General features: G+C 44.1%; 1 protein-coding gene across 4 annotated transcripts in view; it reads left to right on the top strand.

Annotated features, from left to right (window-relative positions):
- The window catches only part of UHRF1BP1 (UHRF1 binding protein 1), a 56,253-nt gene that overhangs the window by 11,967 nt on the left and 16,600 nt on the right, over window positions 1-27,686 (top strand). For 2 of the 4 annotated variants that reach the window (XR_006276444.1, XM_038379579.2), the window contains exons 2-13: window positions 13,079-13,241; window positions 14,536-14,574; window positions 16,489-16,580; window positions 17,797-17,986; window positions 18,555-18,695; window positions 19,437-19,607; window positions 21,527-21,704; window positions 23,352-23,438; window positions 24,127-24,291; window positions 24,949-25,103; window positions 26,273-26,414; window positions 27,084-27,277. Coding sequence is in view for 3 of the 4 variants with exons in the window: in XM_038379579.2 (XP_038235507.1) it covers window positions 13,079-13,241; window positions 14,536-14,574; window positions 16,489-16,580; window positions 17,797-17,986; window positions 18,555-18,695; window positions 19,437-19,607; window positions 21,527-21,704; window positions 23,352-23,438; window positions 24,127-24,291; window positions 24,949-25,103; window positions 26,273-26,414; window positions 27,084-27,277 (1,717 nt within the window). In the remaining variant the exon portion in view is untranslated. Of the gene's footprint in view, window positions 1-6,750; window positions 6,798-13,078; window positions 13,242-14,535; window positions 14,575-16,488; window positions 16,581-17,796; window positions 17,987-18,554; window positions 18,696-19,436; window positions 19,608-21,526; window positions 21,705-23,351; window positions 23,439-24,126; window positions 24,292-24,948; window positions 25,104-26,272; window positions 26,415-27,083; window positions 27,278-27,686 lie in introns of those variants that run through there. The other 2 variants (XM_043500313.1, XM_043500314.1) reach the window with 2 other exon arrangements.

Genomic DNA, 27,686 nt, shown 5'->3' on the forward strand with positions numbered 1-27,686 from the left:
TGTCTAAACTATTCTTAAAAACTTCCAATAATGGAGATTCCAAAACTCTCTTGGTAATTTGTTCCAGTGCTTAACTATCTTCTTAACTAAAAGTTAAGAAGTTTCTCCTAATGTCTAAACTAAATCTCCCTGTGACGGGATCCCCAGGGTGCAGCCTGGGACTGTGGGACTGCTGTGCCCCCTTAACTTTCGAGCCTAGGCTGTCTCTCTCAATGCTTTGCTAGTGACAAGCAGCAAATGCCTCCAGGCGCTGTGATTGCTCAGCACAACAGGATATGGAGCCCCACACCCAGCTAGATTGCATGAATGCTCCCAGAGCCAAATCCCCAGCTCCCAGCCTTGTACCTCAGGGTTATCCTGTCTTGCACTGCTCAAGACCCTTTCTTGAGCAAGGCAGATTTATTAATTGGTTCGCCACTTCATCAGTGGAAAGTGGATATTCACCAGCCTTTGTAAACCTGAGCAGATTTACCAAACACTTCAGGCAAACTCACCGGTGAACAGTTACACAAATTTATTGACTACAAAAGATAGATTTTAAGTGATAGGCAAAAAGTCAGAGTTAGTTACCAAAATAAAATATATAAGCACGCAGTCTTAACTCTCAACCTATTAGACTGGGCAACATCTAGATTTAGCAGTTTTTCTCACCCACTGGATATTACACAGGTTTCACCCTTGAAACCTGGGCCAGTCTCCTCTGTTGGAGTCTTCAGTCTTCTGAACATTCTTGTTGCTTGCTGCGTAGGTAGGGGAGGGCGGGAAAGGCCCAGCATGGGGCCACTGTGCTCTGTTTTATACCCTTAGTCTGTGTGCGTGGAGAACACAAGTCCAGGCATGTCTGGTGGACATTGCTAATTCTCCTGGTGTGGCCTTATGTAGGCAAGTCATTCAATTTTAACTCCCTTGGTGGACAATAGTTATTGATGGTGGTTTGATACCCACCCAGGCGTTGGTTGCTTTCCTTGCTGTTGTCTCAGGGGAGCTAATATCTGGCTAATTCCCCAACGTACAGCATGTTTTACTGACAACCATACAACACAATCTCAACTTCATATGCACCAATGATATACATATTTAGATAGAACAGTGATTTTCACCACATCATAACCTTTCCCCTGATATCTTACATGGTATGCGCTACATGCAAGATCACAATTATATATAAATGAGGAAAATGGGGTTTACAGGGCGCTCCCACAAGGTACAGAATGTCACATTCTCTTGCTGCAATTTAAGCCCATTGCTTCTTGTCCTGTCTTTTGTTTAAGGAGAACAATTTGTCACCTTCCTCTTTATAACAACCTTTTACATACTTGAAAACTGTTATCATGCCACCGCTCGACGGTCATCTTTCTCCAGACTAAATAAACCCAGTATTTTCAATCTTTCTTCATAGGTCATGTTTTCTAGACCTTTAATCATTTTTGTAGCTCTTCTCTGGACTTTCTCCATTTTGTCCACAGCTTTCCCAAAGTGCGGTACCCAGAACTGGACACAACGCTCCAGTTGAGGTCTTATCTGTGTTGAGGAGAGTGGAAGAATTACTTCTTGTGTCTTGCTCACAGCATTTCTGCTAATACACCCTAGAATGAAATTTGATCGTTTTGCAACAGTATTACGTTTTTGACTCTCATTTAGTTTGTGATCCATTATAACCCCCAGATCTTTTTACGCTATACTCCTCTCTAGACAGTCATTTCCCATTTGTATTTGTACAATTGATTGTTCCTTCCTAAGTGTAGTACTTTGAATTTCATCCTATTTATTGCAGATCATTTCTCCAGTTTGTCAAGTTAATTATGAATTCTAATCCTGTTCTCCAAAGTGCTTGCAATCCCTCCCAGTTTGGAATCATCTGCAAACTTTATAAGTATATTCTCCACGCCATTGTTCAACTCATTTATGAAGATATTGGCCTGAACAGGACTCGGATCCCTGCAAGATCCCACTCAATATGTCCTTCCAGCTTGATTGTGAACCATTGATAACTACTCGGAGTATGTTTTTCCAACCAGTTGTGCACCCGTCTTATAATAGGCTTGTCTAGGCTATATTTCCCTATTTTGTTTATGAGAAGGTCATGTGAGCCAGTAGCAAAAGCCTTCCTATACATGTATCCGAGATATATCACATCTACTGCTTTCCCCCTTATCCACAGGGCTTGTTAACGTGTCAAAGAAGGATATTAGGTTGATTTGACATGATTTGTTCTTGACAAATCCATGTGGACTGTTACTTATTACCATATTATTTCTAGGTGCTTACAAGTTGATTGATTGATTATTTGCTCCATTATCTTTTCAGGTACCAAAGTTTAAGCTGACTGATCTATAATTGCCTGGGTTGTTCTGATTCCCCTTTTTATAGATAGGTACTATATTTGTCCTTTTCCAGTCCTCTGGGATCTCTCCTGTCCTCCATGAATTCTCAGAGATGATCGCTAATGGCTCAGAGAAGACATCTAACTTGTCTAAGTAATTCTTAACTTGTTCTTTCCCTATTTTAACTTCAGATCCAAACCCACAGATGTTCATTATGTGAGTCGTCTGATAACTGCTAACTGAAACAAAAAAGGCATTTATGACCATTGCTGTGTTTTCTGTTCTTGTCTTTCCCTCCTCATTGAGTAATGGACTAATCTGGTCTTTTGTCTTTATCTTGTTTCTAATGTACTTGTAAAATGTTTTCTTGTTGCTCTTTATGCCCCTAGCTAGTTTAACCTCGTTTTGTGCCTTGGCCTTTTAAATTTTGTCCCTACATGCTTGTGCTGTTTTTTTTTAATATTAATCCTTCATAATTTGACCTAGTTTCCACTTTTTATATGACTCTCTTGAGTTTCAGGTCGTAAGATCTCCCCGTTAACCCAACATGGTATCTTACCACACTTCCTGTCTTTCCTATGCATTGGGATAGTTTGCTCTTGTGTCCTTAATAATGGTTCTTTTAAAAAAACTACCAACTCTTCTGAACTCTTTTTTCCCCTTACACTTTCTTCTCATGGGATCTTACCTACCAATTCTCTGAGTTTGCTAAAAGTCTGCCTTCTTGAAGTCCATTGCCTTTATTCTGCGGTTTTCCCTGCAATCATTCCTTCAAATCATGAACTCTCTCATTTCATGATCATTTTACCCAAGCTTCCTTCTGTCTTCAAATTCTTAACCAGTTCCTCCCTATTTGTCAAAATCAAATCTAGAACAACTCTCCTCTAGTTGATTTCTCCACCTTCTGCAACAAAAGTTGTTGCCTGGGCATTCCATTAACTTGTTGTGCCCTGCTGTATTATTTTTCCAGCAGATGTCTAGGTAGTTGAAGTGTCCCATCACCACTAAGTCCTGTGCTTTGGATAATTTTGTTAATTGTTTAAACAAAACCTCACACATCTTTGGGTACTCTCTAAAACCAAGGCTCTGAAACCCAAACTTTTTTATTTCTGTGAGTAAAAGAGGGAGTGGAGTGTCTCTCTAAGCACAAAGTCACATTGGAACTTATTACATACACTCAGAGTCCTAGAGCCCTATTTCCCCCACTGGAGTTAATCATGGCAGAATCCTCTGACTGGAGACTGCATCATGAATCAGGGTAGAGATTTCCCCATCCTTCCACAACTGTAGGCAAGAAACCCAACATCCATCACACTATTGAATGGGGTATAGAGAAGAGGTGACATGTCTTGAAAGCATCTTATATATGTCCAAATTAAATGCTAAAAGTAATGTCCTTATCCTTGTGGAGTAGCATGCACCAAGCACAGGAATGGCAGCCAGGAGCTCCTGGGTCATTTACCTAGCACTGACACTCACTCCCTTTATGACCTTAAGTCACTTAACCTTTCTCTTTTTTTCCTCATCTGTAGAATTGGGTTAATATTACTAGCTATTACTGCCTGCCTGGGGTGCTGTGGATTAGTTAATGGTTTGTAAATGAATATCACTGTGGAAGTGATAAGTGTTGTTAATAACTTGGTGCTTTCCATTTTCCAAAGAACTAATTGATCTGATACTAATTGGTTTAATTTAATTCTAAATAGATTGATTAATTAGGTTAATGTGATACTGACTAGAGTAATGTAAGTATTAGCATTAGATATCCAATACTAATTAAACATATTTCCCTTCCCTTGTACTCAGCCTGAAATCTCTGACTCTTGCGTTGAGTGATACCATGTGTTCTTAGTGGATAGATGGCTGTAATGTTGTGCTGAAAGCCTGAGTTAGTAAAATGTTTTCTCTCCCCTGAATTGTGGTGTTAGTTCTTCCTCCTGTGTATTTGTAGTGCCTTTCAAGTTGCTGCTTTCCCCATCTTCAAAGGAGTTTTGGCCTTTGGCCCAGTTTTATTTCCTTCCAAAACTAAGTTTAGTTCCCCACTCAGACACTCTCACAAATTCATTGTATTTATTATATCTGAAGCTTCTGCTGCTGTTTTCCTGGAAAGTTTATCTGTGTTTTACAATCATTGATGTTTTCCTCTACCAGCGATGAGCCTTCTTGCCAAGTGAGTATGATTCTTGGCTCTAGAGATAGAGATTTAATATGAGGGAAATGTCCTATGCATGAGAGATGTGATAGTGAAATAGTCTCCCCAGAGAAGTGGAAATCCCATTGTGTGGCACAAAGCGTGACTAGATAAGACATTGGGGAATATGCTATGTAGGGTATAATCCCACATTGGCCAGGGCATAACTGGATATGGCTAAATTGATTTCCTCCATCTCTAACTTCTACTATTCTCTATTTTGTCTGTGGATAGAAGTGTTTTTTTGTTTTTCAAATTAAGGAAGGAACTTCCCGGCAGCTCTCAGTCTCTCCTCCTCTTTTCAGATCTCAGCTGAAAATTTACCCTGTTCCTTCTGTTGTTCACACTTCAATATCTTCTCCATCTGCTACTCTGTAACAGTAGTAAGTGTTGTGGGTAATAATTATATACATCTGCCAATATATTATCCTATCCTGTAGCTATCTAAATTAAAATCAGGGGCATCTGTCATACAGTGTATAACTAATCATTTCTCACATTTACCCATAGTTACAAAACTATTAATAGAAAGAGATGTATTTAAATGTAGATGCTAGTTACATACAATATGATACATTTACAGAATAGCAGTGGGAGAAGAAATTGAGATGTGAGGAGACTAGCAAGATAGCAAGGGTATTTCAGATGGCAGGACCTGCAAAGGAGAATGCTCTTGCACCAGCAGTGTCAAGATAATGGGAAGGGACCTTGAGCAGAAGGAGATCAGAATTCTTCTTTAAGACAGGGGTGGTCAACCTGTGGCTCTGGAGCCGCATGTGGCTCTTCAGAGGCTAATATGGGGCTCCTTACTTAGGCACTGATTCCGGGGCTGGAGCTATAGATGCTAACTTTCCAATTTGCTGGGGGGTGCTCAACCCCTTGCTCTGCCCCAAGCGTTACCCCCACTCCACCCCTTCCCCTGGGCCTTGCATGCCCTCGCTCCTCCCTCCTCCCGCCCATAGCCTCCTGCGCATGTGAAACAGGTGATTGATGTGGGCGCGGAGAGGGGGGAGTAGGTGCTGATTGGTGGGGGCTGCCGGCAGGCGGGAGGCGTTGTGGGCTAGGGAGCTGATGGGGGGCTGCTGACATATTACTGTGGCTCTCTGGCAATGTACATTGGTAAATTCTGGCTCCTTCTCAGGCTCAGGTTGGCCACCTCTGCTTTAAGACATCCCGTCCTGATACCTTTTATCTAATCCTTCCTACCTGCAGGGGAAATATTTACTCAATTGTAGACAGTGTTGCACCTGCCGGACAGTTACAAATGAGGATATTGATTTTTAAATGTATTAATGCTATAGACTAGCTTCAGGCCAGCGATCAACTTTGGCTAAACTCTCCCTTGCAATAAGTAGGTTTGTGACATCTAGATGTACAGGGAGATGAATCGGATACTAGCTCTTTGAGTAATGAAATCCCCACCTTTGATATCCTTTTAAAGTTAACGATGGAAGAGCAAGGTTGATGCTCTTGTTTTTTTTTCCCTGTCAAAAACCAGATAAAAGACTCTCTAAAGCAAATGAAAGCTAAAACATCAGGAGTTCAGAAACCACCTAAGAAGTCTTTTTTCCCCAAAGAACGGTGTTCTTACAGCCCAAATCCAAGTAAACCACTGTATCTTAAACAGGATTTTTAAGCATATAGGCAGTGTTTTATCTGTCATCTTACTATGCTAGTTTATCTTTAAAAACAGATGCTCCAACAGGCCTCTTTCCTCTCCACTTCAGGGCTTGACATTGGGGCGTGGGAAAATCATACTTTGAATATGGCATCCAGTTCTGGGCACATGACTACCAAAAACATGCTGCTGATTCAGACACAATTCAGAAAACAGGGAGATGTAAATGATAAGAAAGGAGAGAGATTATTTAGGGTGGTCTGCAGGAGTATAAGTAGGAGCAATGGGATGAAAGAGAAAATTTGCTAACAGTGGCATCTGTTCATTCTCATAAAGGCTTTGTTGGAAGCCCCAGTACTTGAATTGGTTAAAAATGGATTAAACCAAGCACTGGAAAATAGATTGTAGGGACCAGTTTTACATAGGTCACTGGGCATGGACAAGACTAGACATCCATCTCTAGCTACTATGATCCCATGTCTCCTGTTTCCTAGTGCTATGGCTAAGAAGACAATCAGAGTCTCTAGCCACTTGAAAGTTTTCTGTGGACACTGGGGACTGTGGTAGTGAGTTTTATCCAGTACCCTGCAAATCAAATTTGGACTTGTCTTGACTAGGTGATGTGTGAGAGGATGAAATGGTATCCGCCATCGAGAGAGAGAGAGTATGTGTGTTTGAGTTGCTCTTGCTGATACTGTTCCTGGCAGGCCCAAGAAGAGTGTTGTTCTTTGAATGTACTGGCTAATACTGCATGTCCTCTATTAAAGAGCTTTGGAAACAGAAATGGAAATGGTCCATGCAGTCAATTTTCTTAACTGCCCCAAACTATTTTCATTCACTTTTATCCAAGCCTGCAATGCATGCTGCCAAAACTCAGACTGCCATTCAGCATGAATGGAGAGAGTCTGCCAGCAGACTTTGTTTAGAATCCTGTCCACAGTCATTGGACCTTTCTTCCACGGACGTTGAGCAAAGCATTTCCTTTGAAGCTGCTGGGAAGACTAGGCACCGTTCTGAATTCCCTGCAGCTGTAACTGCCATAGACTACCGCTGCCTCTTGTATAAACCCTTTCCCAAATGCACACATGCTTCTCCCTGGTTATGATGATCTGCATGTGAAGATTATTTCATCTGAGGATCTCAAAGCCCTGTGCAAAGAATGACTTTATCCTTGAGATGGCCCTGTGAGATAGGTGTAGTAACTGTGTTTTACAGATGGGCAAACTGATGCAGAGAGAAGTGATTTGCCCAGTGCTGGTGCTGGTAATGGAACCCAGGAGTTGTGACTGGAAAGCCCCTGCTCCTCTAGACTGCAGAGTTATATTTTGGTTTGTTACTGTAACGTAATATTATGTTAATCTTAAGCAGTCTGCGATCTTTCCCTCCAAAGACAGGCACGATATTTGGAACAGTGTTTTTTAATTGCTGCATGGGGAATCCTGAGGTATTATCAGGTGCAGCAATCTGAAGACTGACTTAGATCCCCCCATCTGCCCCATTCTGCTTTCCACCCACATTGATGTAATAGCTCTCACTTGCTGCTTGAACACTTGACAGGTTTATTGTGGGTTGTGAACTATGGAGCTGGCCATGGTATATGGGGATAATTCTGGTGCTAGGTAAAGTGCTATCTCCAGCAAATAAAGTTGTAGGGATCAGCTTGTTGGGGCATACTTGCTACATTCTCCGATTCGCCTGCTTTGGACCTTATGTGAGGGCACTTAGTCTCATTGGGTACATCTACATGGCAAACAGAAACCTATGGCAGTGAGTCTCAGAGCCCAGGCCTACAGACTCAGGCTCATGCTACCGCCCTTAAAATAGCTGTGTAGACATTGCAGCTTGGGCTGTGAAACCCAACCCACTCCCTAAACTTCAGAGCTCGAGCTCCAGTCCAAACCCGAATATCTACATAGCTATATTTAATGCCGTAGCACAAGCCCCGTGAGCTCATGTCTGTTATCCTGGACTCGGTGCCATGGGTTTCTGCTTGCCATGTTAGATGTACCCAGTGAGCTGAGGGGCCTTAGATCTGCTTCAAAACTCCACCCTCTTTACTTGTCAGTATGAGGTTTGGCTAAAGACATCATACTAATCTATCCTCTGGTCATGTAACTGTTTACATTTCTCCCTTGTTCGTAAGTCTTCCCCAAGCCCCCTTCCACAGGCACTGTAAATTAAAATTTCATATTCATTTTGGCTGCTAATAGCGACTGTTCCGTAGAATCTTGCAGCATTGGCTTTGGTCATTTTCATATCAGTTCATCAGGATTCCTTGTGGCCCCTATACTTGTTTTGAAAACCTGCTTTGTATTCATCTGGCTTTATTTAATATCTCTCTACATCAGTGTGTCGGTTTGAAGACTTCAGCTCTGCCTCTGGCTGAGATGCTGATGATTGTCCGATAAATGTGTTCTGTCTCTACAATATTTTGATACAACCAACACTGCTGCATTAATGTACCGGTTGAGAGCAGCATGTCTCAACAGAGGAAGTATGCTAAGGACTAGAAGTCGGGAGAGATGGGTTTTTTGTTCCTTGCACCTCCCTGGGCCTCAGCATCCCCATCTAATAAAAGGAGGCTATTTGACTTAGCCTTACAATGTCAAGTTAATGTCTGCAAAGTGCTTTTGGCATCCTACTGGTCAGCATGTACTATACGTTGTTCTCTCTGCCCAATCAACAGAGGATACGACTCTGCAGTGGCTCTTAGTTAGAGGACTTGATCTGTTAGCTTAAACAATGGAGCAGGGGTTCTCAAACTGGGGGTCGGGACCCCTCAGGGGTCACGAGGTTATTACAAGGGGGGGGTCATGAGCCATCAGCCTCCAGCCCAAACCCTGCTTTGCCTCCAGAATTTATAGTGGTGTTAAATATATTTAAAAGTGTTTTTAATTTATAAGAGGGGTCGCACTGAGAGGCTTGCTATGTGAAAGGGGACACCAGTACAAAAGTTTGAGAACCACTGCCATAGAGGCTCATGCTTTATCACAGGAGATCCCAGGCCCTAGTGATGAACCCGATGATGGGCATTATGCTTTGAGATCTTTAGTTCTCTTCGTTTACAGATTTGTGAGATATCATTGTTTATGCTCCTTCAGTGAACCTGTCACCTGTAGAATGTCACACACGCTGTAATATGTAATTTTATACACAGCAGATTTTGCCATATAGTAATTGAGAACTGTGTTGATCTTGGCTGCTTTCTCATGTGCCCTTCTCATAGCCCACAAAAGCTTATGCCCAAATAAATTTGTCAGTCTCCAAGGTTCCACAAGGACTCCTTGTTGTTTTTTGCTGATATAGACTAACATGGCTACCCCTCTGAAACTTCTCATGTGTGTTTTATATAAGGGTTTCCTCCGGTTTAATGAGGAAATATTTGTCTAAAGTAAACAGGATGGCCTCTCTCGCTCTGTAAAAAGAAAAGGAGTAACCTCTCTCTCTCTCTCTCTGTGAGCCTTAGATAGTGACAGGTGTGTGATGCTGTCATGTGATGGGAGACAAAAGGTTTGATATACTAGCTTATTAGGCCTGGAAAGGAAAGAACTTCCGTGGCAGGTTAAAGTCTGTAGAGGTCTCATACTGCAATCCTCCCCAGCAGAAATCATTACTGCAGAGAATGGTGTGGAAATACAAGCAGCAGGCAAGCTCACAGCTGTTCAAGTCCCAGCCTCTCCTATGAGGAGGAGGATTTTTGGCTGCAGTGAAATGCATAACTGCTTCTCTCCTCGCTTCAGATTCTGCTCTGGCACAATGTTCACTTGGATAAATACATTGTTCTGGAGGAAATTCTGGATTGGCTGATAAGCAACTAATCCCAGCCAGTTTCCGAGTTCAACTCACACTCCTGTAGTGAGATTGATGAAACCAGCACAATAGCCTCTCCTCCCCCGCAGCCCCTTCACTATCCCCAAGATGCTGGCACAGTTTCTCGGGACTGTCTTTGTGCCTTGCACAATGGGACAGCACATGCAGCCAGGCCAGTGCAGAGAAAGGGGAGTGAGAGAACTGCAGTGTGTGACTGTGTGAATCTAATCCTGCTCTGGCTGACAATGGGGCCTTTCTTTTCCAGCACTTGCGTCGCTGTGAAGAATTAGAATTAGCATGGAGGAATGTGTAAAATGGCTCTGGCTTAAACAGGGAGTAAATCTGGCAGAAACACTCGATTCTTTCTGAATCCCATGGCACTGTGGTGCTATGCAAGCTGCAGCCTTCACTGGCTTCCCTAGTGCAGAGAGGGAAACCATGTAATCAGACATTGCAGTGAGATACTGGCAAGGCAAATACAACTTCTCTGGTCATCAGTCCAGTCTACAGTAGGCTGTTGGCTTGTCTCCCAAGCCCAGGAAGGATTGACGCCATGCCCAAAGTCTAGTTCTAGCTCTTCTTTCCGAGCAGTTTATTTTTCAAACCCAAAACTCATAAGTTAACACAAAACCAAGCTATTCCCTTGACCAACATAGGCTGTAGGGGCCCAGCAGCCTTTCCCCTTACATCTCTCCCCCTGTCATTAGAGCTGCCCTAGTTCCTCCAGCCTTCTCTTCAACTGAGCTCTTTCAGTCCTTCATAGGAACTGCCTAACCCCTCCCCAGCTGGGTCTGATAATCCCCTCTGCCAGGGCCAAACACCTCTTCTTAAACAGGCTCTGCCTCCAAGCAGGGCTGACTGGCTGCATATTGAAGGACCTGGTTACAACATGGTCAAATCCTAACTTTCTCTTTTGTCATAGATGGGATTGTACCATGTTCCTAAAACACACCACAGCTTTGGACTTTGTGGGGCTGACCCATGACTCAGTAACACAATTAAAACATGGTTCAGTCTCATCTACACTGTGAGATTGAACCATGTTTTGTTTGTGTCAAGGGACAGCCATGTCTTTCAATATATTACTGTGGTTGTTGCAGTGTAGATGGGACTTAATGACTGGCTGGACCAAAGGCATGGGAAACTTTAAGCTGTTCTCTATTGACCTTATTCACATCTTACTATCTGAATGAGAAATCTTGCAACCTTGTGAAGGAGCAGAGTAACCTAAATTCTCTCTCTAACTCAAGAATTTATATAAATTTCCATTTCTGTTATCAAACTTCTGAATCCCCCGCATCCCTGAACTACTCCTGGTGGCTCAGAAGAAGCAGATTCCTCCAAGCTTTTCTGAACCCTTCGACCGGGTGACGGGAAAGGTGTATTTCATTCGTGAGGAAGAACTGATACAAGATTTCTAACACAGCTGAATCCAGCATGTCTGCTTTTTATTTTCTTCCCTGTTTATGCACGAAGATGGACCTGCCAAGTATCCTAGTTTTTGGCTGCGCCATCCCAATTGGGAAGAAGCAAAATCCTGCATGCTGCTGCAATTTGTGCTCATTCTGCTGATGCAGAATTCTTTGCAGCTCACCATTATCTTCCTCCTAGATTGCCCTCATCTTTGCTTGCCCTAACTGTCCTGAGAACTCTTCCAAAAGGATTCTTGGTATTTCCAGTTCAGCTGGATGTTTTCAGATTTGCCCCAGAATCCTTTGCACCTCTCTTTTGTGCCCTTAATCAAATTGTTCTCATCCATCAGATGTGTGGCATGTCTGGAATTTGAAGACATCAGGGTGCATACAGCAGACCTGTAAACAGCAAACCCTTTTTGAAGGAGAAATTGAGACAGGAGAGATCAGCAGCTGATGGTAGACAGAAGAAAAGCAGGGCATGGCTGAGTTGATCGTGAAAAGCAGTGTGAAGGGTTATGTTATGGGCAGGCACACTGATGTTTCACTGACCATGTATATCCCTGTTTCTTAGCTTGGGACACTGGTGAGCATGAATCAGCTTCACTAATGAGGGACAGGAATGGGTTCGGCTGTGAGACTAGTATTTAAAGAGACCGATAAAATAATTTATTTAAAATCCTTTACTTCGCTGTGACAGTAATATGAGTGATCAGTAAAACTGATCTAATCTCTCTCTACCATTGATGCTGTAAGTTTCTTAATATTTTTTTGCATGCCACTTATCTTGGGGAGTGAAACTATTGTCCAGTTGCATTTGTTTCTAGTCAGTTTCATTTTCTCTTTGTGCCCTAATGCAATTACGTTAATTTCTGGGTTTCCAGTGCTCTCTCTCCTGATTTGATTTAAAACATTTAAAATGCCAAACTATAAGGGCCTTAAAGACACCCACCAAGCTTCTTCGTTGAGCTGCCATGGTACCCAGGGTTTAACTGTCAGCTAGCTATGATACTAGAATACTTGCCATAGCTTATTTGGAGGATGCCTAGGGTGAAGACGCTTTCTGGGGTGGCTTTAACTCTGCCCTCTTCTATATAATCGAAACATCTGAAAGGCAAAAAATTCCAAGAGACACCTAACAACCTTGCCTTCCCATCTATATTTTAAACTGTATTTTTTTTTCCCCTTTAGTTTTGGCTATGTTCTTGTAACCTCAGTTTGAGCTCAATGAAGATTTTTCTGTGGGGCGGGATGTCTGATCTTGCGCTTTATTATAAAAAGAAAAAAAAAAAGAGAAAAGGAAATATTGGACCAAAACTGCTTCTCTCTCTCTCACTCACTCACTCTCTCTCTCTCTCTCTCTGAGGTATTTACAGTGGGCCAATTTCCATAGCGCTAAGGTGACGAATGCACTTATGACTCTTTAGGGAACTGACCCAGTTGCCATTGAAGTCAGTGGGAGTTGGTTTGGGGCCTAACTGGACACTGCAAAACTGGCAGGGCAGCTCACACAATGCACTATAGAAATGCAATGGTCTGCCCACTGTGTGGTGGTATGGCGTCCCTATTATTCTATCTCTTTCTCTCTCTATAGTCCCCTGAGTGTATGAGGTGCTTTGCAAACAACAGGGGGGTGTTTGCCATCAAAATAACCCTCCTCTCCATAGACACAGACACATTGGAAGTTGTTGTCATATTGCCTCTTAACTCCTCTTCTCCACAGGTTTACTAAGAATCTCTCTCCAGACAAAATTAACCTGAGCACACTGAAAGGTCAGGGGCAGCTGACCAACCTGGAACTGGATGAAGAGGTGCTGCAGAATGTATTGGAGCTGCCCACCTGGCTAGCTATCACCCGTGTCTACTGTAACAAGGCTTCCATCCAGGTGAGTTGAGATGCCGCACTAATGGTGTCCTCTAAACACAATGCAGCCCACTTGATGTCAGTCTGCATTTGATGTTGTCTGGGGCTTTTGATAAAGGATATCAGCTTTCTCAACTGGAAATGAACTTGTGGTAGCAGAGGCATATCCTGCCCCTCTCCCTCCTGCCCCTGACTTATTCTTTAATGCTGAAAGAGTGAAACAGCCATCCCTGGTTGCCCTGGCTGTTCACACAAACCTCCAAACTGGGCTGAAACAGGAATGTAAAGTGTAAATAAATGCTGATTGAAATTCTTTGAAAACCTGCTTGTGCCATGAGTTTCCGTGCAGTAACGTTTATTTAAAGGTCACATTTTCAGCAATGGTGACTTCAGAAATAATGTGCAAATTGGGTAAAAGCATGTGAAAAATGACTTTCTAGGCACCTTACCAGCCTCTGCACCCACAATTAACCGGCTTGCTAGTATAATCGCAGTAGTTGCACATGCAGTCACAGCTGCACTTGTGCACAGAGAATGGGCCTCTTCATCTTGAAAATCTTGTTCCAAGTGCTTTTTGGGTCAGGAAATGGATTTTTTTTTCAGTTGACTTTAAATGAGAAGTTGTTTGTTTAACCTCAGCTGATGTTAAACACAGTTACATTAAAGTAAAGCAAAAGCGTTTAGCATGTGGAAAAGACTTTCTGTTAAAGTGTGGTTCTGCTCTGCCAAATGATTGTAAAAATGGTCTCCTTTTACTCATCTCAGCTGCTCCCTGTATGTATTCAGAGTTGGATCTGCTCAGTTTAGTAACAAGCATTAGTTCTTGCTGCTCCTAGAACTGCAGAGCAAACACAGGTCAGTGGGGGTAAAATGGATTGTATTCAGGTTTGAGTATAATCTACAGAACTGTAAACTAAATTCCAGTTACAGCCTGAATTAATTGATTGTAAAGCAATTAAAGACAACAGAGTTGCTTATGCATAAGTGAAATCTGAATTTGGGCTGCAGAGCATATATCACTGGTAATGATACATGAGAAGGAAAAGACTCAGCCTGAAATACAAAAGCCAAACTGGGCTTACACAGCAGGTTGTTTGAACATCTTTTCAGTTGTTTGTGGTAGCCCATTTGATCTGGAGTCAGTGAGACGCAGTGAACCTGTATTGTCACAGTGCTATTTTTATGTGATCAACTCTCAAAGCACAGCAGGACTTTAAGTGAGTTGATCTCTGGGGGGGCTTGACTGTGTCTCCCTGAAATCTTTCAAACCTGGGCATATTGAGGCACATTCTGCAACTTGAGCTCTGTCTTTACAGATCCAGTGGACGAAACTGAAGACGCACCCGATTTATCTGGTAATATTTTGTTTTAGTCGTCTTCCTTCTTTGTAATAAATCTTAGCTAAGGGATTGTTCCTGCAAAGGGACAATTGGTTCTTACAGCTAGAGGTGTTGAAGCCTTTGTGACATAACATCTCAGCTGTCAAGTATCAGAGGGGTAGCTGTGTTAGTCTGGATCTGAAAAAAGCAGCAGAGAGTCCTGTGGCACCTTATAGACTAACAGACATATTGGAGCATACGCTTTCATGGGTGAGTACTTCGTCGGATGCATGCATCATCTCAGCTGCTGATCAAATCCAGCCCATTGCACAGAGACTTCTCTAAGGTCACGTGAGATATGAATTTTTTTTTTACCACCCAGATCTCATAGAAGTGTCTTTGTCTCTAAGGGTATGTCTACACTGCAAAAAAATCCCCACAGCAGCGAGTCTCAGAGCCCGGGTCAATTAACGTGGGCTTGTGCTCCAGGGCTAAAAATAGCAGTGTATAGATGTTTCTGCTTGGACTGGAGCCTGGATTTGAAACCTGGTGAGGAGGGTTGGAGCCCATGCTCTGAGACCTACTCACGTCATTGGATTTCATAGCCAGCTCCAGGGAGGGAATGTCTACAGGGGTATTTTTAATGCCATAGCATGAGCCTCATGAGCCTGATTCAGTTGACCCAGGCTCTGAGACTGGCTGCTGTGGGGTTTACAGTTGTTGGATTTTTTTTTTTTTGCAGTTTAGAAGTACCCCAAGGCCTTTTCTGAGGTTTCTGTGCTGTCCTATGGTCAACTGTTGGGAGGCCCTAGAGAAGAGTACAAGTTACTAGGATCTGGTGAGAATTGCCCAAATGACATTCCCACTGGCCCCAGGGTGCTAACCTTTCTCTGAAGTATATAATAAAAGTGTTCTCTACAAATAGATGTGAAACCAGTGATAGATTTTTCTCAATGGATCTCAAAGTACTTTGGAGACTGTGTGTACATTAGCACTGAAATGCAGCAACCTCTGAGACCTGGTCTGTACTATAAAGTTAGGTCAATTTGTGTCGACCTATTTGTACATGTGTCTATGTTCAAATTTGTCTTCCACTGATATAAGCACCTGTTAGTCACACAGTAAAACCACCTCCCCGAATGGCATAGAACCATGGTTCACCTACTGAGGTCAATGTAGTGCGAGCATAGATATTGTATGACTTGTATCAACCCTAACAGTCCTCCAGCAGCTGTCCCACAATGCTCCATTCTCTGTAACAGTGACTGCTCTGGCCACAACTTTAAACTCCATGCTCAGAGACTGGAAGCCATACCCCACCTTCAACTCCCCCCCATGAGTTTTTTAAATGCTTTTTTCTGATCTCCCAACTTGATGAGCACACCTACCAGTTCACCCTCATTGTGTGCAATTGCCCAACTGCCTGTGCCAAGCTCCACACACTAGACGTGCTCCTGCCTGGAGTAGACAGGAAGTATTGGGTCTCTGGGGCCTTGGGAAGAAGAGGCTGCAGAAACACAGCTACAGACCAGCTGTAGAAATGTGGACAGCTGTGAGCAGATTGCACAGGGGCTGCAGGCAAAGGGGTATGACAGGGATCAGGAGCAGTGCTGCATGAGAGTGGAGGACACCTGCCAGGTGCAGAGTTGAAATGGGGAGAAGGATAGATACTTTAGTCAAGGATACTCAGCCAACCCCCTTACTTTTATGAAAAGCGCCCTGTGAGATTTTCAATGTCCATGCAGAGCAGGTAGAACCTTGGTTTTTAAGGTCTTATTTGAAATACCCACCCACACACAGTGAATTCCCTGAGAATGGTGGAAGGTGGAGTCCACCTTGTTGGTATTTGACCCAGTAGTTCCAGTGACCCCCATGTATATCAAATTTAGGACCATAATGCTTATCCCTAGTCTTAATGCCATACTTACTATTTCTTTCCTGTGTTTGCAGTACCTGGATAAGGTGGAGGTGGAGATGCGAACCTGTGAAGAGCCTCGGCCACCCAATGGACAGTCTCCCATTGCTCTTGCTGCAGGTCAAAGGTTGGCATCTCCTAACTCTACAGTTAGTTTTTGACACTATATTATCTGTGTTGGGCAGGCACTCCTGATTGTCCATTCTGAACAGTGAAGGAGCCTTGCAATAAAAAAGAGGAATTGTTTTCTCCCAGCCTTTTCAACTGTGAGATGGGGACAGGGTTTGGCAGAAGTCTGTACAGCTGGCCAGGGTTGACCTAGACTAGATCCTTAAGAATGCCCAGCACCTTTAAGCCATGTTCCCCAGAGCCTTTGCATTGCAGCTTCCAGCCTCCGGTTAGGAAGCAGTGGATAGGATTCCTTCATTGCAGCCCACCTCCTCATCCTTTCCTGCTCCTCTGGCAAAGTGTCTCTTTCCCACTTCCTGAACATCTGCATTGATTTCCCTCATCTTTGGCAGAGACCTAAATCTTCTCCTTGTTTCCAAAGCTTCACTGAAAATTCTGCCTGGCCTGCACCTGTGTTCTTCTCCTCTGGCTGTGCTCCATCACATTTCCCAACACCCCACCCAAGCTTCTCTCCTAACCACTCCTTTATCCCTGTCCTAACTCAGCTCCTGCTTTCATTTTGCCCCTCCAGGCTAGAAACAAGTAACATCCTCTCTCAGAAACCTTCCAAAGACTCTGCTGTCTCACAAAGCATTCCCCATGTTCACTCTGTACAGTATTGTGTCTGACTGGGCGGCTGACCTGTCATCTTTCCATTGATGGAGCTATGACACTTCAAACCCACCCAGAAGCTCTAACAGGTTTAACCCATTCTGCCCATTGTACTGTGCTGTATGCGCCTTCGTGGTTAACAATTGTGTCTCTTCTGAATCAGCTGGCAGTGCTCACCGGAGTGTTGTGTGGGACAGGAGTATTTCTGTCTCTGGCCTTGGGAGTGAGAGGCTGACTCCAGGAGTTGAACTTCAGCTTCCATGTGCACTGCACCCTCTTGCCCACCCCTTGCTCCATGATTTACTCTTCTTCCTCTGTTTCTGCCTACCATGGCAATGGCTTTGAACACTCAGTTGTAACCATGGCTGAGGCTAATTTAATAAATAGGGGTGCCTGATTAGCACAAGTGATGGCACTTCTCCTGGAGGTAGCCTATTTCCATGGAGCCAGGCTGCTTCTGAACCTTAGGTCTCCTTTGTGACAGTCATTTGTTATCATTGGGTCAGCCTGAACTGGGGCTCCTTTTTATAGAATGATGATTTTGAGGGTTCTTCTCTTTACAGCGAGTATGGCTTTGCCGAAAAGGTTGTGGAGGGAATGTCTATTGTTGTCAATTCCATCACCATCAAAATTCACTCCAAGGCCTTCCACGCCTCTTTTGAACTGTGGCAGCTCCAAGGATACAGCGTGAATCCCAACTGGCAGCAGAGTGACCTACGTTTCACCCGCATCACTGACACTCAGAGAGGAGAGGTAAGACCCTCTCTGCATTGGCAGATGCAGCATACGGGGGCGTCACATTTAGGTCTCTTCCATGGTCCCTGAAGGGTCTGGCAGATCTGGGGCCTTGGTTCATTTTCTCTGAATTCTCACATCTTGGTCTCAGTATGGATGGCTCTAAGGAACCTCAGTGACCTCTATACCACAGTCTAAAGCATCCACTGGGAACTGGAGTCACTCTGAACTCTTCCATAGCCAGTGGTCTCCTATCACATTTCTTCATAGCATCTCCTTACTGGCAGAATGAAAAACTGGAGAAGCTGTGAGCTCCCTTGCAATCAATACATTTTAGCTAGTCTCTGCTGTGATTGCACTGTAGAGGGAGGACTATATGATCCCAGGGCAGCTCTTCCATTTATTACTGCGATCCCAGAAGAAAGATGCTGTGTCTTCCTTCCTCACTTCTATATCTGTTTCTTTTCTTGCCTATGTACTGTTACTGTGAAACGTATCTATTGGTAAAGTCTTGAAGTTGGTGAAATTCTCAGCATTTTCCTGTTTGTCTCCTGATCTCTCTCTCTCTCTCTCTCTCTCTGGGTAGGTTTTGACATTTAAAGAGCTCACTTGGCAGACACTTCGGATAGAGGCAGATGCCACTGACAATGGTGATCAGGATCCCACTACCACTCCTTTGAGACTCATTACCAATCAAGGCAGGATCCAAATTTCTCTCAAGAGAAGGGTGAGTATCTCCACTGATAGCAGGAGTGATTGCCTGGTAAAGTTCTGATTTGCATCTCCCCAATCAGGAATAATGTCCTTACTCAATTGAATCTCAGAACTGAGAAGAGGCACAGAGAAGGATAGTTATTCCTGTGTCTGGTGATGGTACCTATGCCCCCCCTTCTCAGTGCTTGTGCTTTTTCTCCACAAAAGCAGAGCCCTAGATGCTGTATTGCTCTGTGGTTTCAGTGAGGTACACGCTGAGCTCTTATCTTGTGTACTCAGAACAGCTCATTTCTTAGTTCAGGAATGCATGCAGCAGGACAAGTGCATGAATAATCCTCTGTCACAGTCATGTAAAAGTGTGCTGTGTCCTCTTTTACTGAGCGCTTACATCACTGCCAGGCTTAGTTGTACTATAAACAGGAGAAGGAGAAAGGTGATGAAGTGTTGATTAGAAAGAATAAACCTCCTGCATCTCCACTCTTCCTTCAGTGCAGTTGGGTACATATCTCCTTAGGTGGAGACAGATTTGACTAGCTTGGTGCTCAGCTGAGACAACAGATCCCACTGAATAATATTGGGGTACCCTGGACACCTCTCAGTCAGATGAATGGCCTCCCTCTACCCTATTTTCTCTCATATGATTTCTAAAGTTGCATATTTTGCAGCTGCTATGGTCCACAAGTCCCCAGAGGAATAAATATGTATAGTAAAAATAGTTATGTTAAACTCGCTGCTTTCTCTTTGGTTGGCTCAGACCAAAGATTGCGACGTGGTGGCATCTAAGCTGATGTTCCTCCTTGACGACTTGCTCTGGGTGCTGACAGACTCTCAGCTGAAAGCCATGCTGAAGTATGCAGAGTCCTTAAGTGAAGCCATGGAGAAATCTTCCCAGCAGAGGAAGAGTATGGCACCAGAACCTGTCCTGGTAAGCAGCTATCACCTAAGCATGAGCATCCTGGGAAAAAGGAAGAGACATGGAAAAGGCAGCATGGATTCTCCATACACACATACAGACGGGTGCCTGCTGCCGAGTGGTCTCTCTGATGACGGGAAGAGGTAGGAAAGCTGTAATCTGTGCAGCTTCCCAAAAGTCCTGTCAGCACCCCAACACAATGGGTTGAGCATTGGGAGCATGCCAACACAATGGGTGTGAGCATTGGGAGAAGTCCTAAAAGCTCAGCTGGTTCAAGGTTAGGCACACATGGGTATGGAGTCACCACTGGGATAAAAACATGACTTACAGGCATAGCACCCACCACCAAAAATGATCAGTGAACATTTTTAAATGGTCATGGGCTAGAATCGGTCTGGGGGGAAAAGAGATGGAAAATTCTGTGATCCTCTAGGCCAGCGGTTCTCAAACTTCATTGTACTGTGACCCCCTTCTGACGACTAAAATTACTACACAACACCAGGAGTGGGGGGACCGAAGCTTGAGCCTGCCACCCCAGGTGGGGGCCAAGCCCAAGGGCTTCAGCCCCAGGCAGGGGGCCTGTAACCTGAGCCCGGCTGCCCAGGGCTAAAGCCAAAGTCTGAGCCCAGCCTCCCAGGGCTTTAGCCCCGATCCTGAGTGGTGGGACTCGAGCTTTGGCCCTGGGCAGTGGGCCATGAGCTTTGGCTCTAGGCCTCAGCAAATCTAACACCAGCCCTGGCGACCCCATTAAAACGGGGTCATGACCCACTTTTGCGTCCCAACCCACAGTTTGAGAACCCTTGCTCGAGGCAGGACTATCACAAGGTGTCAGGGGGCCCATAGATTTTGTTTTGGTAATAACAGATAATGAATATATCCTGAAAATAATCTCTTCAGCCTCTGCTAGGAAGTTCCTGTCTCCAACTACCTTTCTCAAAATAAAAATCTACATGAGGGGCACTCCAACCTTGTAAAAATTGTCATGATTCGGGGTGCTCAGGGGAGAAAACAGACCAGCCCTTTTCAGGATCATTATTTTTTCTCTGTGTCCTGCGAGGGGGCTTGCAGTACACTGAGATGTTTGTATTGTTCGTTTGCAGCACACAAAGCTCATTGTATTTCAGAACCTCTAACCAGCTATTTCTCCCACCCTACTTCCATCGTTAGCCGTTGAACTCCCCCCCAACACCCTTGCAAATGTTTTTTTTAAAAAGAAGTTTGCAAAATACTCAGCAAAATTAAATAACAGAGAGATGTTTAAATAACTGCTGTAGAGGGAAAGTGAAATTAAAGGGTACAAGGATGCAAGGTGTTTCCAGCAGAGATTTGCAAAGAGCCAGAGACCATAAGGTGAGAAAAGGGATGTTTCTCCAGATAACAGGAACTGCAGAAGAGAAGATTTTTGCGAACAGTGCAGTGAGATAAGGCCAAGAGGACTTTAAATAATAATGCGAATATTGCCCTGATTGGAAAGCATTTTCCAAAGGTAAGTGAGCATCGTTAGTCCCATTTTAGAGATTAGGAAACTGAGGCATGGAGCAGTCCCAAGGTCACACAGCAGAGCTTAGAATAGAACACAGATACCTTGATTCCGTTTGGTATCCTGTCCGCTGGACCTTGCTGCCTCCACTGATTATAAATCAATTGATGGACCTGCAACAGCTTTAAGCTTTGCAAAGTCTGTCTGCAGAAACGGAAGCTCAAGATCAAATTGATAATCATAAATTCTAGTTGTTCAGTTACGTTTGGCTCTTTCCTTATACATGCTGTGTTAGAACCACTGGTCAAAGGCCTTTCATTTGGGGAACGTTATTCAGGCTCTTCCACTGTGGGGTGTAAACATAAGCTGTTTCCAGTGCACTAGAATCTGCTTCCCTGTTTTCCTTTGATGATGTACTGGTACCTGAAGAACATGTTCCTGTGTATTCTAGACCACACCACCTGCTCCTAGTGCCCACCAGTCCTGGTCCCAGACATTTGGAGGCAGTCTGAATACAAGCAGCATCAGCCAGTACTTTGAGAAGTATGACATGAAAGAGTCCTCCTACCACCTATTCATCTCCCGTCTGGACCTGCACATCTGTGATGACAGCCACATCCGGGAGTCAGGTACCCGACCAAGAGCAGCACTAGGGAGAGCCTGGAGGAGAAAATAAACCAGATCATAGGGGGTACTTCTTTTTCACATGTGCACATGCATTTAATTCTGCACTTCTGAGTTCAGTGTTAGGATATCACAGTGAGGCTGGTGTCAGTAGCTCACTCTTTGTGGGGTGACACTGTCCTAAGTACCAGGAGACTTGCATATGTGGTGTAGCTTCCTAGGGGAGAAGGAGTGGAAGTCCTCTCACTGGCTTGGACAAAGCACTAGAGAATACACAATAGGGAACAATCTGTCACCGACCAAAGAGGTAGATTAGATGGTCTAATAGCTCATTTCACTTGGTCAGTATAGAATTGTTCCTTACCATTTATTTTCTGGTAGTTTAGCTAGCCTAGTTTTAAATGGGCTAGGCAATGAGGCTTCCCCCACTTCCCTTGCAAGACCATTCCCCAGTCTAGCAGATCTCTCTGCCAGGAATGCTTTCCCAATAATTCAGTTTAAAATTGGCCTTTCCTGATTTTAATCCCATTCCTCCTAGTTTATCCCAGTGGGCCATACTGCATGATTCCTCTCCCTCCCTGTTGAAGTAGCCTCTCTTCCAGTCCCCTGCTCTCCCCGCAATCTTGGTTGTCCCTTAGCCAAGCTCTAGATATTTATTTCTATAAATCTTTCCTCATAATTCAACGCCCTCTGATCATTATTGTTGCTTTTCTCTGACCTTGTTCCACTTTGTCTCCTTTTCTTGTTGCTGAATTGCCTGGAACTACAGTACACACAGTATTCCAGCTGGACTTTGATCAGAGCCATATAGAGAGATCAGGCTGGTAATAAACCCTGTGATTTAAAGCCTCAGCATCTGCAGCCCAAAGCTGCGTTGTCCTCTTTATTTTGTTACCATATTGTTGGCTATAGTGGTGAGAACCGTAACTGCCAGTGACACGGGTGCAATGCAGTTTTGTGTGTGGTGCCCTAGTTTTCTTGATGGTACTAATGGTTAGTCATTTTCATTCCATTGTCTGTTTCCTGGCCTAGATGATCATGAGAGATGGTGCCAAACCTAAAAGGACGTATAATCATTGCTGCATCTTACCTTAAAATGGTATCCTTCTGTATAGCCCCTTTCATACCATGGAATCCCAAAGTGCTTTGCAAACTGTACCATATATATATATATATGTGTGTGTGTGTGTATGTATATATAGATAGATATATACACACACAGGGATTACTCATGCATCACGGAAATGCAGTCACCTCTGGAATGGAATGTGGCAACTATTCAGCAGTGCTTATCAATTCTTTACCAGGTATTCAGGACAGCACATGGAGAACACCACTTTATATAGCCAACTGAAACCTCAGGGGGAATTTTAGAGAGAAAGTAATGACTCTAATTAGAATTTATCCACGGCCCCAGGATTGACATCTTCTGGTATAAAAAGGAAGGTCGAATTCTTTAATGAGCAAGATTTTATATTTCATGTAAAAGAAGGTACCGGTACCGCTTGCAATACCGTGCCCCCTAACACCGAAGTGAGATGCTGGTACAGTAGCGGCTCACGGAGTTATGCAAAGTTGCTCTGAATTCCTCTCAGTTAGGATTTGGCTTGCCCAGCTGATACGCAGATGTTCTTTATTCTGTCTTTCCACAGGCTCCTCAAAGCATGGGGTGATGGGAGGTGCAATGCAGCTCACCTTCAGGAGAATGACTTTTGACTATTATCCCTTCCACTGGACAGGTAAGGGGAGTTTGTCCTTTCCTCATTCATGAAAGGGATAAAAAGAGAGATTATGAGGAAATGTGTTGCTACAAGACTGTGGACTGAAGCAGGCAAGTAAGCCTGAGGAAGGTTGTGCAGAGAGGTCTTGTGACTTGACTCCTCTTTGCAGGGCTAACCCAATTCACTTCTTTATGGCTGAATGGCACCCTTACCCCTAAGGAGAAAAGGAGCCAGGTTACAAGGAAGGGAACACTTTGATCTCTGTCATAAAGTCATAAGGTTAAACCCTTGGATCCCCCACCTTTCCCGTTGCCTAAGCTGTGGATCTGGTTCCTATATGGGGCTGGTCAGCTTGAAGGTGCTTCAGTGTAAGGGATAAGGCCCAGGGGGAACTCAGCAGCAGTTGTGTGTAACTCAGGACCCTGCACAGTGGAAAAGGTGGTGGTCTTACAGAGGAGAAATGGCACCTGCAAAGAAACACTTCAATCTGGAACCCTTGCAGGCTTGGGCAGCTGTGCTATGAGGAAGCCTGCATTGTTTAACAGGAAGTCACATGCAGGGCTCCATGGCCAGATGTCAGTGGTGGTCCCAGTTGGAGGAGAGCATTTAAAAGGTGCACATGTGAGTAAGAGTGCTAAGGGGTCGGGTGCTGATCCAAGCCACAAGAACCTCCTCTCAAAAGCCACCTTGTTTGTTTGTTCTGCAGGAGACACCTGCAAGCATTGGGTGAAGTACTGTGAGACCATGGAGACTCGGGGAGAGTGGGCAAAGAAGCTGGTGAATGAATTTCAAAGCAAGATGGAGAAGTACTGTGAAGAAATGAATGCTGGATCCACTAAGACTCCAGGGTCCCCCTTCAAAAAGCAACCAGGTAGCACTGCTGGATTAACTTGGGGGTTTTCTTTCAGTTGCCTTCACGTTACGAAAGAGATTAACAGACTTACTTACTAGTGATTTGGGCAAAAGATAGTCACCCCTACCACAGGGGCTACTTCCTCTAAAAGCAGATGATGGGTCAATTATGCCCTGGCAGACCTCCAGCTCCAGCCCCTGGCAACTTGTACAATGCAGCAATGAGTTATCAGTACAAAAATCAGTGGCGCATGAAAAATTGCAAATATAGGGACAGAGTAAAATACAATGAACTTAATATCCAAATAAGTGACACATGGGACTACTGCACAGATTGTGGTATTCATTTTCATAGCTAGTCCAGGAAACCCCTCTGTTTGAATGTATATGAAGCTGTCTGAGTGACACAGAATCGTTGAGTCGTTGCTGCAGAATTATGTTGATTTTGCCACAGAGTACACAGATCTTTGACTGTATTCTTTCCTCATAAAGCCCTAGGCTTTCATTATATAGTCTTCCCCATTTATATCCAACTCTGGGACCATTATTTCTAACCAATAAACACATGTGCCTTCTAAAGACCTCTTGTGGGTTTGATGTTTAACAGCTCCAACTGGTTGCTAAGGAGATGAATTAAATCGTGGCTGATGTGATTTTTAACTTTTTTCCCCCTCAGACATTTTGTCCAGTCCTCACAAAAGCCCCCCAGAGAAAGGCTGCCCCCAAACACTAGCACCTCCTGCAAGCTTACCGCCGCTTCGGCACCCCTCGTGGAACCGTCTCCGATCCAGCTGCATGGTAGTCCGAGTGGATGACCTGGACATTCATCAGGTCGGGAGAAGGCTCTCATCCATTGTTCAAATTACAATCTTAGTTTTGGAACAATTTCATCTGATACCATGTTAAACCACAAACCACGAAAACCCTAGTGTGCAACCAGAGCCAAACAAGATTCTGTAGCTGCAGCATTCACGGGTCCTAGCAGGTTTCTGTTAGATATTGCTCATATCTGCTGAACTAAACACAGGCTCAAAAGAACCCCAAAACTCAAAGCAAATTGCAGACAAGACTGCTGAGTTTCTGTTGAAGCCCACACTACAAAGCTGGGGAGGCTTTCCCTCCACACCTTGATCAAACCCTAGCCCAGCTCTGAGCAAATGATGTTTTATGTATTTGAGAAATTAGTGAGGATGGGAGAGGGTTTCTTGTAAGTGTCTTCACTGACAGCAACATAGGAATTGCCAGGCTGGATCAGACCCAAAATCTATCTAATCCAGAATCCTGTTTCTGACAGTGTGACCAATACCAGATGCTTCAGAAAACTTTACACCCTGTCCGTCTCTCTCTCTCTCTCTCTCTCTCTCTCTCACACACACACACACACACACACACACACACACACACACACACCCCCTGTCAGTCTCTCTCTCTCTCTCACACACACACACACACACACACACACACACACACACCCTGTCCGTCTCTCTCTCTCTCTCTCGCACACGCACACGTAAACCTTGCAGAGTTTCGAGAGAGTGAGATGGATTCTGTTCTGCCTCATGTCATTAATAGAATTTGTTGGCAGTGTTGTAGCCATGTTGGTCTCAGGATCTGAGAGAGACAAGGTGGGTGAAGCAATATCTTTTATTGGACCAACTTTTGTCCCTTCAACCAACAGAAGTTGGTCCACTAAAAAATACTACTTCACCCACCTACCTGGTCTCTATCAATACAATTGTCCATTAACTTCTCCTTGCCACATCTTGTATTGGTGGTGATGCAGGAGGCATAAAGATTCAAAGCTCCCAGCTGGATTTTAGAATCCCGGTTTGAGTTGGAGGTGCTAGCATTTGAAAGACAATTTTTCTGATTTTGTAAACTGAGCACATTTGGTTCAGGAATAAATCTTTGAGAGAGGATGAATATGGGAAACAGTGATGCTATAGGAACAGTCACTTTTCTAACTGACTGCAGTGCAACTACTTGTCTTTGTTGTTCAGGTTTCCACAGCCGGTCAGCAGAGTAAGAAACCTTCCACCTTGCTTTCCTGCAGAAGGAAATCCCTCAACCTTCCAGACCAGGTCTCTGCAATTCATATCGAGTTCACAGAGTATTACTTCCCAGACAATCAGGAATTTTCAGGTAATGCAATAAGGTTAGCACCTCACTTGGTAAACTTCCTAAGGAACCAACCCATCTTTAACTCTCCTGATACATAATCACCTCACAGCTACTAGGGAGTCAGTTTCTCTGCATCTCTGTTCTTGTTTAGTCTCATGATGTTCCTCTCTCTGTGTATATGTTGATTTTTGCACTCTTCTGGAATCCTGGGTAAATTCCCTTAGGAGAGAGGATTAAATTTGTGTGACAATAATTTGCCCATGTGCTTACTGAAAATATACCCCAATTTCTATCTGTTCAAGTCTTGGGCTCCTGTTTCTTTCTTTTGCACTAGTAAAGGAATCAGGATAATCAGAGTTCTGTTCCTGGATCTACCACTCACTCACTGTGTGAACTTGGCTGAGTCACTTTTCCTTTGCACCTCAGTTTCTCCCTCTGATATAGGGATCCATCTCACAGGGGTGTTGTGCATCTTAATTAATGTCCATAAAGCACTTGAAGATCCTTGAATACAAGGCAGCCTTACCAGTGCACAGTATTACAGTGTAGTTTGTGTGTGGTCTCTTCCCCTGCCACCCTAATGTTCTTGGCCTGTGGTGAATGCTTTCTCTAAAGGCTTTAACTAGCCATGCTCAAACCACTTCAGCTTCTTTGAGTCATCATTCATTGCCCCTTTCTCATCCTCTCCAGTTCCCTGCCCAAACCTGTACCTGCAGCTGAATGGCCTGATGTTTACTCTGGATGCAACGAGCGTGCTCTGGGTGAATCTCTTCTTCCTAGATCTCTATCGCAGCCTGGAGCAGTTCAAAGCCATCTACAAGCTGGAGGACTCGGGAAAGCGGGATGAGCATGTTGATGTCCGACTGGATGGCTTTAGGCTGAAGGTACCATTCACTTCCTTCCTGCCCTAGTCTGCAGTGGTTTCCTGCTCCCTTTCTTGAAGGTAAAAGTGAGAGACCAAGGTACAATGGCAACCCAGAATGAGAGGAGAATGAAAACTCCACCTTTCTAGACTGGCCCCTACTGCTGCTAATTTAGATTTGTGATCTGTGGATGGAAGAACACATTCTTAGAGCCAGCCTGGAGCAAGCAGGAAAGTTGATGCTTAAGAGGAGGAGTGGATGGCTAAAGGGTGTAGTAGTATATTGAGTCTTTCTCCTCTAGGTTGCCAATTTGAAGACTGCTAAAGCAGTAGTAATTGAAAGTTGTTGCTGTCTGATGGCTGTTGGCCTATATAAAATGAGCTGGCGAGTCTCACACCAGTTCCCAGTGGACAAATGTCCACAGCACTGA

This window comes from Dermochelys coriacea, chromosome 21 (assembly GCF_009764565.3).
Source record: "Dermochelys coriacea isolate rDerCor1 chromosome 21, rDerCor1.pri.v4, whole genome shotgun sequence".
Lineage (NCBI taxonomy): Eukaryota > Metazoa > Chordata > Testudines > Dermochelyidae > Dermochelys > Dermochelys coriacea.